The following is a 12500-nucleotide window of genomic DNA, read 5'->3' on the forward strand; positions in this document are numbered from 1 at the left end:
TGATTATTCAAGGGCCTTTCAGTACTGTGTGTTTGTATACGTGTATCTTCATTTTATGTAACCAAGAGTGTAAGGGATTGCCTGAGTGTATCTTTTTCACTAAGTTGAGACTATACTAAAGGAATACAAAGAGAGGTAAATTGTTGGTAACTCTCAATACTGAAAAGATGGTATATATTCACAACATTAAGCATTAGGCAAAAGTCTAAAAGGCGATATATATGAAGACTAAAATAAATGAAGCACAGGTTTCATAAAAAGAAGCTATTGAACTTATTTATCACTTTTCTTTTTGTAAATGAGATCCCACCCTATATTCCCTCCTACCCCCCCCCCGAAAAAAAAAACAACAACAACAAAAAAAGAAAACCTCAGTAAGCAGAGAACAATGAGCATATGCAAGACAGAAAGGATCACAGTAATTCACTCCCTGAATGCTCCAAATCTTCATGGCTTAAAAAGCATCCCAATTTTCTCCAAAGGTAGTGGCATTTATTCACTGGGCCATAGCTAATTTTACATGGAATGCAAAAATGTTAGTTTAAGTTTAATTTACCACCCTATTTAAATATTTCCAATGTAGCTCTCAAACTGCAGGGCTATCCCTCCGTCTATTTTAATTTTAAAGTAAGTTAGCAAAGGCTTCCTTCTTAATCCCCAGGGACTACCTACACAGTGACACGAACGCGCAAATTTATGACAGCAACATAAATGCTCTTCTGAAGTAATGTGCAACATTAAGTGAAAATCGTTTCCTGGAAAGATATTATAGGTATCTATATTTTATTTGCCATCTTAAACATATCTGGGTCTTTATGGCCTTATTTTAAAAATGTATTTCCTTTTTATATTTCCTGGTGCAAATGGACTGCATAAATAAGCAATGTGCTATGAGGCTTCAGACCAGCCGATAAAACCTTTCAATTTTCATGCCAGCTTCTTCTTTTGTAATTCAAATCCGCCTGGAAACTGGCAGCTCTGAAAACTGAAACAAGCGCTGCCACAAATACCTTGTAATGCTATCGACCTTGTCTGCCCGTGCAGTGAGAGCGGGGGCCGCGGATGTGTCTGCAGCCATCCAGATAACACAACTCATTTTTGGGGGGGGGGGGGGGGGAGGGTGGGGATAACAGGAGCCAGCCCCAGACTGTGCACCAAAAGCAGTCATTACCAGGCGCGCTGGAGAATAAGTCTCTTCAAAATACACAGTGCATTTAAAAACCACATATGAGGCTGAGCCACTGCTGTCATTACCAATTTTAATTTCGCTCCTTCAGTTTGCCAGCCAGATAAACTCTTTAGTGCTGTTTTTTAATCTATTTGCCACATTTTAGGTTTAAGATTATAGTAATATGGACAGGAGAAGGAATCACTTTTAGGGGAAATAAAGAAATAGATCCGCTTATCGGCGCCCATCAGAAAGTTCATTAATCAGCCAGGCTTTGTGCCCTCTAAATTGAAAGGTTAAATAATCCTCTCAGGAATATTTCTCGGCCCCTCCGCCAATTGTCCGGAGAGGAGCTGCCATTCATAGCACGCGGGATCGGTGACAGGGTATCTTACCACTGTTTGGACCCCAAACAATGATGGACAAATGGCCTGGTTTACAAAGAACCTTTTAGTACGCGGATGGAAAAGGGACCACAAGCTTTGAAGTAGGGTGGAGGGATGAGGAGGGTGTGAAGACAGGATGTGGGGGAAGGGACAGAAAAGAACACATACATGTGTGAATCCATGGATACTTCATCTGAAGGTTTATTGGGGTAGACTATAAAACATAGAAACCACATTAGTATATATCTTCCAACCATACGAACTACTTAACATATTCAAATTTGCTTATATATTTTGCATATAATGGTATATAAACCATCACCGGAAAACTGTAGAATAATAGAACTGTAGCTCTATTATGTTTATTAGCTACAACACAGAGGATTCAAATAAACACCAGTATTTTCATTTTTACCATAACTTCACATGACTCACAACACACAGCATTCCCCCTCCCCATCCAAACCCGCTTATTCATGTGCAATACTCTTAACCGACAGTCACAAAGGCAGAGAACTCCACAGCTGGAAGGACCTGTCTAAAGAGGGGGAAAGTAATGCTTTTTTTGCTTTTACAATATGCCCTATCTTAGCTCCTGCTTGTCTTTAAAATAAAGAACAACAGGGAATAGGAACGCTCTTTGCAAGAATACAAATCACAGGCATTGAGAAGATGCTTAATTTTGTGTTGTCTTTTTTGCTGAACCTATGTGAGGATAAAAACAGTGTAGAAGTGATGGAGCTCTTACACCTCCACGTCTTGCTGTGAAATCAGGCTCGTTTCTGGCATCAGTCATGTGAAGGCATGAAGCAGTTTTATCTGAAGTACAAAAAAACTGATATGCTATTTTCACCTGATTAACATAAATCCTCTACCCCTATAGAATTGGTTTACATGTGAGTGGGAATTACTTGATTTCATATTAAAATCAATATATATATATATATAAAGCAAAAGATTTATATAATTTCATTTGCTTATGATAGATGACTATATTCAGATGACACTGAAGTTACCATTTAAGAACTGAATGTTTACTAATGTATATAATTAGATCATATATTTTTCAAAATCAGTATTTCTTTACATGGCACAAATTTTATATAGTCATTTTCATTAGGAGAAGAAGTAGCCTAAATATTTTTTGTGACCTACTTCTTAAATGTCTTTATAATGATTTTTTTGAGCAAATCGAATTAAAAAAAAAAAGTTTGTTATACTTAAACATTACCTACATTTCTAGAAAGGACGAGGATAAATAATTAGAAAATGAAAAGTGAGGTAAATAATTTTGTTAACAAAAGACAGTGCTTGTAAGTATTTTAACTTCCGTAATTATAAAAAGGAAACATTTTTAGGAGACAGAAAGTAAAGAGGTCATTATGAATCTCCTCATTTTAGGTAAACAATAGTCTTCTCAAAAGACATTACAATAGTCTGAGTTTGGGCTATTAGCCCAGAGGTCATCTCTACAGGTGCGAGGTGTCTATGGGTTTGCTTTATTGGAGCTCACACAGTGCTGAATATGGGCTATGCGCTAAGTATTGTGCCAAGTACTTTACACGTCTTGACTCATTACATACTTACAACAAGAAGGCACCATTCCCATTTTTCAGATGAAAAAACCAAGGATCTTAGAAGCCAAATATTTTAACTAGGTTTGACTAGTAAATTAAAGAGACAGAATTTGAGCCAATGTCTGATCTCGAAGCTGGCATTCTTTTCTCTGTAATAAACATTCCCTAGTAATTTCCTCCTTATGAGTTTGCCACTCCAAATCAATTTTACTGCATGTTTCTTAAGGACTTTAGTAAACAAGGAGGAAATGTGGTATAGTTATAAATAAAGGAAATGGGAGAGATCCAAGAAAGATAAATTTGAGATTTTACTGTATGAACAAAGTTAATTAATGATCCAAAATTTAGTTCCCCTAAGTGAAAAGAAATGTGGGGGTAATCCACAAATACATGTAAAGAACAGTATTTATATAAAATCGGCATTTATAGAGATGGGTATATTACAGAGTTATAAAGATGACCTCATAATCCATATAATAGATTTGATTTCATATGACTTTTGAAAAAAGGAATGAAACTAATGTGGTAGCTGGGGTGCCTGGGTGGTTCAGTTGGTTAAGCCTCCAACTCTTGATTTTGGCTTATGTCATGATTTCATGGTTCATGGGCTTGAACCCTGCATCGGGCCGTAGTGCAGAACGTACTTGGGATTCTCTCTCCCCCTCACTCTGCCCCTCTCTCACTCACACATGCTCTCTCTCTCTCTCAAAATAAATAAGTAAACTAAAAAAAAAGAAAAAGAAGGGATGCCTTGGTGGCTCAGTCACTTGAGCATCTGACTTCGGCTCAGGTCATGATCTCACAGTTCATGGGTTTGAGCCCCGCATGGGGCTCTGTGCTGACAGCTCAGAGCCTAGAGCCTGCTTCAGATTCTGTCTCTCTCTTTCTCTCTCTCTCTCTGCTCCTCCCCCACTTGTGTCCTCTCAAAAATAAATTAAAAAAATAAAAAAAATAATTTGGTAGCTTTATTACCATTTGACACACACACATGAATTCTTTTTACAAAGCTAGCAGGGATTTCTGAACATTCCCATGGAAAAACTCCTATTTGAAATGTGATCTACCAGTATACTGGTATATCAATTAAGGCAAAGGCTTATATTAATTCCAAAGATACTAAAAAATTTTTTGATCAAATGGTCTCTAAACATGTGGCATTTTTCTTCATATAATATTTTTGGTATTTCCAAAACACTAAGGACGTTGGCCCTAAATGACCATTGCTGAGTTCAAAATAGTTGAAAAAAAATTACAAATGTACAAAAACATAACTCCCATGACTTTCTTGTATGTGGAGATCAAATGGCAAATGAATTTCAAGTCTAAAATCTGACTGATTTTATCAATAGTTCATTGACTTTTAGTCATTTAAGAGATTTTGCTTTTAAAATCTTAAACTTAATTCAATTTAAGATTACTAATACAGTTTATACTGTAACAGAAAATACAACACTAGTTCAGAGAGACTATTCATATCAACAAGTCAAGGGATTCTTTCAGGAGTCTTTTCGTGAAGATTATTCAAATGATTGACCAAAACCCTTAAAGGTTATGGTTGATCATGACTGTGAGTAACTAAGTGATTCCTAAATACTTAAGACCTGTTAGGAATTACTGTAATCTACCATGTCATTTACATGCATGACTACTAGAAGGAAAGTTTAATACAAATATTATTGGTCCAGTATGCTTTATCTACTTTTATTCTTGCACTGGAATGTCCAGAGAAGATTATGATAAACTCAATCAGTTGGAATATATTTACTTAAGGAATGACATGAATCACCTGTTCAAAATACACATGAAAAAGAATCACTTAAATATACTAAAAGTATTCTACATACTACTTCTACTCTCTTTATGTATGGTTAACGTGACCAATAGGCATCATTTAACATTCCAGATTTTTAAACTACAACTTACTTTATAGTCAGATACTATACAGTATTAAACTGCAGTTTGAAAATTTTCAGGCTACCTGTTTATATTCATTTTTGTTATAACTATTTAAAAGTGTAGAATTGTGAGTGAAAAACACTCTTTAAAAGTGTAGAGTTGTGAGTGAAAAACAACAACAGTTTTATTTGGGATTAAATGAATAATGTATGTGTTCCTCAAGAAGAATAGGCTTTAAAAATGTTATATATATTAAAAATATAAATACTTACAAATAGAATTTAATCACTACAGAATTTAAGTATCAATTTAAGTATCAAAAAGGTGAACATACCTAGGGAAGAGAGAAAAGGGTAGTAAAAAGTTCAAATGTAATTTATATCTTTTTATCATCCTCAGGAGAAACATTTGCTAACAGAAAAGAAAAGGAAGACCGTAATGAGTATTCCCTTAAATTTTTAAAACAGAAGTAACACTTGAAGCCCATACTGTAAATATGTAAGTCCTAAATATAATGAATGGTCTTTGCCCCCAGCTACTAAAGGCAGACAAAAAGGCACAGGGACTGTCAAATGAGAAAAGTTAGTTGTTATAGTAGAGCTTCAGTTTCAATCAGTTCATTACTGAACAACATGTGCTACCAAGAAAATGAGCAGAAATGATGAGGGGTTATTTGGACATATCTTCAGATATTTAGAAGATGGCAAAAACACAGCTGCATCTAGGCCAAAACATTTATATAATGAATCTTTTAAAAATTGTGTGAATGCTGCATACTTTTCATTGCCTGATTACCTGAAATACTTATATTTACAACAGAACTAATGTTATAAAACACTTGATAATAAAAATATTAACACAGGAAAAAAAACATACTCGAAATACGCCATATTGATTTCTCATTTAAAACAAATTAATGTTTGCATTAAAACATTGATAAAATAAGTTGGAAATTTTCTCTGAAGGGGATGACACCTCAGTATTTCTTAGAAAAGAAGAAAGTATGAAGGTTTTCCTACGTGCTTCAATAAATACAAATAAATTTAATATCTAAATCTAAATTTTATTCTATTCCCATTTATAAATAAGTTTATGTACATACAATCTCTAAATTTCTGAGGATAACACTGTGAGAGGAAAAATAACATGTGCATTTGTAATTCACAGTGTTCACTTTTTCCTTCTTCCTTTTACAGAAGCTTTAGAAAATTGCTTTTTGATGATTTAGCAAATTGTATTTATTTTTAAATGAATCTCATTTATTGAAATTGATAATTCCAGGTTTCATTTGCTTTGAAATTGCATTTTCCAATTGCTTCCAATGATAAGTTCTAGAAAAATGTGGTCCAGCATGACACTGAAATAAAGACTTAAAAATAAAACTCAGGTGACCTACTCTGTAAGTGTAGTAATTACATTTATAGTAAATTCTAAACATGGTAAGATTGAAGTAAAAAAATTGCTAGCTAAATGTTGACACTAAATTCTTTAGAGAACAAGTTGAGTACTTAAATAAATATAAAAGTATTCACATAAATTTTCCAACTGAAAAATATTTTAGTCACAGTTCAAACGTATCTTCTCTGTCACCATATATGAAGTATTAGAAAACAGTCATCAGTGCTCATTCAGAAATTCTTTTTATTCAGATGCCAAGTAACTTGAAACATAAAGCGGTCTGATATATTTTATAGTAAGTACTACAATGAGAAGACGGCCCCGAGGTACTACAAAACAGTCCTGTTCCTTCTGAATCATCAGAGCATGATTACACTCACCTCAGCAGCATTTCAGTATTAAGGACATTTTTAATGAAAACTAAATCTCTGAAAATTTGACAGAGATGTAATATCTCAATAGCAACACTTAACCAATCAAAACACTGAAATAGCAACACCAGCTACAGAGGGGGGAACCCCTACAGTTTAAACAAGGGTGCTCCTGGTTCTTGAGTCAGTTGGCAAACTGAATTGAACTAGCAAAGTAAGAGCTTCCAAAATGAATTTGCAAAGTGTTAGTTTATGATAATCTGTATGCCAGGCCTCAAGATATGGTACAAAAAAAAAAAGTTGATTTAAATAATTCTAAAACAGAGTGAGGCTTAGTTCTCACTCTTCTATGGAGTTCTTCTAACACTTTAAAATACAACGTGTAACCAGTTCTATTTTCTTAAACACACACATGAAAAAAGACATGTCACTTGGTATCTACTGTGGATGGGGTTCTTGCGGGTGTTACGGTTCTGCTCATGTAGCCAAAGAGCTCCCAGAAAGAGGTGCAGGACTCCCAACATGTATTCAATTAAGAGAGAAAGAGGGACTTTTTTCCCCCCCACAAAAAGAAAAGATTCTGGCTTGAGGCTGACTTTTGGAAATTTTGTATTTTTAAAAACCCACTTTAGTTTTAGGCAGTTAGAAAACTGTTACCTATCCTACCTTCATCACAATTCTAGGATAAAGACTTTTGGATAACTATAGCCTCACAACCAAATTCCACTTTATTATTCCTTCCTTTTGGACTACAAAACATCGCTCTAAAGTTAAATTTAAATCTGTTCATATTTAGGGTTACTTACTTTAGAGTAACATTCTTGTTTAGTGTAAAACTCTCATTTCCATAATGTGAAAACCCAGAAAACACATTTCTAAAGTAATGTTTCCAGGTAAGGAGAGAAAACTGAGTGGTAAGATGAAACAATATTGTTAATTATGGTCCACGCTCTGACACTCAACTGGTTCAGGTAAGACATTATCGATTACTAGTAAACTCTGGTCACAAGCTTTTTCCTAGGCTACACAGGAAGGCAAGGAAACCATACTCCTTACCGTTTTCTGAAGTGAAGTCTAGGCATTTGAAACACTATATATAAAGAAACCATTTAAAAGGTAGTTCTTCCAAAAAGGTTACATTTGCTTCCTATTTAAACTTTTAGTCAAAGTAAAAGGTGGTAGGTTGTAACATTTTAACAATGCACACAAAGCAATCCAGGCGCAAAATTAAACATAAAAGATGCATTGTCCTTTTTGATTCTTAACACACACACAGCCCCCAGATAGCAAACTCCTGGTTACTTTTTTAAAGTAAGTAGATTAAAAACAAGATTAACAAAATGTCCAAAGCATGTCAAATTATAGCCTCTACTAGTTAAAAACTCTGTTGGTTGTAAAACTCTGTTGGTGGCCATTTTGGCCTAGGATTTTTAATATAAATGAAACTAGAAATGACAGGGAATGGGGGAAGGGGTTTTCCTTCTTGAATAAAGAGGGAAATTTTTATCTAGAATGAGTTATCTGAAACATGAAAAAGAATATTCAAAGTCAGGCTTTACCAAAACCTGAAAATATAACAGAAAGTAAAATACAAGAACAATGCTACAGTATTGAAGATTTAAAAAACGTTATAAACATTTCTGAAGGAGGTAAATACATAAACGAATTGGGGAAATTATTTAATTGCTAAATAAAATCATAGATTTTTCTTTTTCCTATGCAGAGCTCCAAAGTGATCATCTAAAGTCATTAAATTACACGGCAATTTTATAGCCATAGCCAAATTAGTTGTTATAATATGCATGCACACACATTCACACACACATCTATCTATCTATATAGTATCTTTTTATTAGAGTTTTACTCTCATGTACCCTTTAGAATGATGGTCTTAATTTTTTTTTTTTTTTTTTTTTTTTAATGTAGTGAAGTCCAGTCAAGTTTGGCTAAAAAGCTGTTCTATTCAGATACAAGTTGTTAAGGAAACTTTATTTCATCTCATTTAATTGCTGAAAATAGTGAACATTTTCTCTTCTTTAACTTTTGTCTTACTTTTAGAATGTGTTTTAAGAAATTTATGATTTGGAACATTTTGCAAGTCTACTTACACCATTCAGCTTCACCACCACTGTTGTGTATTTGAGAAATAACACTCTGTTTAACCTATAAACTTTTTTTTTTTTTTTTTAAAGAAAGAGAGCAATTCCCAAATAGACCTTAAATTACAGTTGTTACACTTGAGGCTGTGTAAATGTCCTTCTAGTCTTACTGATAAAAACCAGATAAAAGTAACTGAAAAGTTCTCATTTTCAAACTGGATATACTAATCAATTTATTCCCCCCAAAGCACAGTTCATCTGGGGTAAGAAATGGACATTTTGGGTTAGAAAAACAAATTGATCAATGATTAAATGCGGAAATTTCCAGAGTTTTAGGAAGAGTGGTTTAAAGGAATGTACAGTGGCAATTCTAACCTAGGCTTCATTACTTGGTCATTGCTGAGTGATGCCACATTCACATGTGAGGGCTACTATAAGTCAATAGATGGCAGTCCATCGCCTAGTAAGAGCTGAAGATGACTAAACTCACCATGCATCCTGCTTTTATTCAAGATTAAATACTGCTTAATTACACACATTTGGATTTGCCTATCTACATAATTGCTTAACTTTTACTCTAGATGAAAATTGATACTGATATATACATGTTTATAAGTGTACTAGCTTAGCATGTATATTTGCATAGTAAACTAATTCTAAATTACCAATTACTAACTTCAACTTGATAATTATAAATTGTGATAGTTACCTTCAATATTATTTTGAAAACTAATCAGAATTCCAGATTGAGAAAAATGGATTTTTCAAAATAATTTTGTTATACCTATGAATAGAATATATTGTAACTCTCTAAAAGAGAAATTCATTTTGTTTTCATTTATTTTTTCCCAACTATTCTCTTTACAATTTATGTTTTTCAAAAGCTACACTATTAAACAAACCTTCAAATATTTGTTATACTAAATACCAATTTCTATTCTTCTACGACAGCTATATTAAAGAATATAGGTGCAAGTAATGAAAACAGTGGCTTTAAAATAGTACTTCCCACATGTCAAGTTTTCAAGACTGGAATTCTCTAACTTAGGGGAAAAGGGAAAAGAAACAGTGTCAAATCCATTAGGCTATAATTTAATAAAAATACTGATTAAAAAAACTGCTATATAATTACAAAAAGTGACTATCATTTTGAAAAATATGTGACTGGATTTCAATCAAGTTTAAGCTATAAGGATTTCACCATAGTATGTTAGGATAAAAAAATTGCTATCTAACTATAAATACAATGTATCCATAAGAGTTACACCTAGAACATAATGTGTAACATATATAGGGGGATACGTGCGTGCGCGCGCGTGTGTATTTTGGTATAACACTAAATATTCTCACAAAACCCAATTTGGGACTGAAGGACAGTTGAGGAATTACAGCTTTCTACTGAGAATCTTTACGTAAACGGAATAGTGATAACAATATGAAAACAAACCATCGAGCATTACTCATTGCTTCTTGGGCCTGTGACAGTCTTATTGGTAGTCTGAGTCACTGCTTGGTTTACTTTTTATTTCTACAAGGGGAGAGCAGTAAGAAGACATGTTTTGTAAAAACTTCGTCCTTTCTATTTTTACTAACTGTCTTCCTATAACCAAACCCTCTTAATATGTTAAACCTTAAGGAAGAGCTTTTATAATACTGTTGCAACTGCAGAACTACAAGAATACTTTTTATTATCGCATCTTGCGCAGTATAACACATTTAATATATTAAAAAATGACTACTATGGTGAATTATTGAAATTATTGAAGCTGAATATTAAAAATAAACTGACTTCATAATATTGAGCACTAGCCAATTGATTCCATAGTAAATTATGTTTTCTACTTCTACTTAGCCTAAATTCACAATAAAAGGAAACCAGAGAATTGAATAACTTGAATGGTATTAAGCAGATGTTTATACACTTTGAATAAGTCAAGAGGAGCTTAAGGATATGACAGTTGAATTGTTCTATGCAAAAGATACACTAAGCTTTTCTTAGCTTCATTAAAAAAAATATGTGCAAAAATTTCAATAAAGCCAGAAAAATGATTATGGAAGATATGATGGACTGTATGCTTAGGGACCGTAGATAATACAACACTTTAAAGACACTGGATTACTATTATTTTTTATGGCTCCTAGCATACTTTTTCCCTTTAATTTCATGAGTGTAGTGTAGGAAGACGGAGAAATATCATGATGTAATCATTAAATGATGTGAGTAATAAAAAACAAACTCTTTTCAGAACAGGAAGATATAGAACAGAGCAGTGGGCAGGGAAGAAGAGAAAAAGTATATTATTGCTTTCTCAGTGCAAAAACTCTTGGATGTTTATTATCTTCCAGTAGAAGATGCTTGTCTATATTTTATGGTCAGCAGTTCAGAGAAGGATAAATAGGCTAGGTCTTGGGGAAAATAAAAAAAAAAGGTGTTTCTACTCACCGTTAGGTGATACTGCCTCCAGATTTCTGGGCAAGCCTGGAAAATAAAAATATTGATCAGCTGGGAGCATGAAACAAGGTACTTTACAGCCTGTTGGTTTTGGCATAACCCAGCATCCACCGGTGTCGGTCACAGGAAAATAAGAAGCTTAACAGAAAGGGTCTGCATTTCAGCTTCAAAAACCTGGCTAGACAGTTTAATTGAATTTTACACTGGTTTAACACACTCCCTGCCATTGTCAGAAAGCCAGTAACAAAGTTTTCTCTCTCTTTTTTTCTTTTCAGGTTAGAAGTTTTGGGCACTAAGATGTGATTAAGAGCCATAACTCAGTTAAACTGATAAATGAACAGCAGTGGTCAAAGTCAGTAAGAATCACTAAATACACCTTTTAAAAGAACATTTGGAACCTTGGTAGTATGATTAAAAAAAAAAAAAAAAGAATTTAATAGCAACGGCTTTAAAGAAGCCTTTGCTGTGGTTACATATTTCTGATGTCTGTTGCCATCTTTTTACCTAATCATTGGCTGCTAACCTATGAAATAGGGTAAAGAGAGAATTACACCAAAACTAAACTAAAAACAACCTCAATCTAAAGTCCATGCCTTTTCCCTTAAAAGCTGTCTCCTCCATCTGTACGTTTATAGGCAAATCACTTTAAAAAACCAATAAAACCTCAATAACTTTGTAAAAGAATAGGTAACAAAACAAAAACAACCACAAGCAAGAGCAGCAGCAACAACAAACACCAGTTAGGAGGCATTTTCTTATGGACACAAATATAAATCCTCTTTCCTTATACTTAAATTATGACTCTGCTAAGGAAACACTTTTCTAACCAAGTTCTTATATTTTCTTGGTCTGCTGTCTTCTGAGAAAAAGAACAGCTGATGACAGTAAGTATTTTTTATAATTACGTTACAGTAACAATTTAAATATATTAAACCACCAAGCTAAGTAAATGACAATTCTTAAAGTAAACGTGAATTTATAACTTTTGTGTTAATATGTGTATCTACATACATATGCATGTATATACACACACATATGCATGCCTAAAATTAGAATGAGTTGAGTCTTTCTTAAACCTTTATCATCTTTGACTTATACCTTGAACAATTCTTTACCTGATTTGTCATTCCTCTTTCGTTTATTTTTCAGGCTA

The 12500-nt window shown here is 33.5% G+C and overlaps 1 protein-coding gene across 4 annotated transcripts in view; it reads right to left on the minus strand.

The window, feature by feature from the left end:
* Positions 1-12500, minus strand: part of ZCCHC7 (zinc finger CCHC-type containing 7) — a 256065-nt gene that overhangs the window by 17940 nt on the left and 225625 nt on the right. For all 4 annotated transcript variants that reach the window (XM_058694890.1, XM_058694892.1, XM_058694893.1 and 1 more), the window contains one exon: positions 11339-11374. In XM_058694890.1, coding sequence (XP_058550873.1) covers positions 11339-11374 — 36 coding nt within the window. The remainder of the gene's footprint in view (positions 1-11338; positions 11375-12500) is intronic.

This window comes from Neofelis nebulosa, chromosome 12 (assembly GCF_028018385.1).
Source record: "Neofelis nebulosa isolate mNeoNeb1 chromosome 12, mNeoNeb1.pri, whole genome shotgun sequence".
NCBI classification, from domain to species: Eukaryota; Metazoa; Chordata; class Mammalia; order Carnivora; family Felidae; genus Neofelis; species Neofelis nebulosa.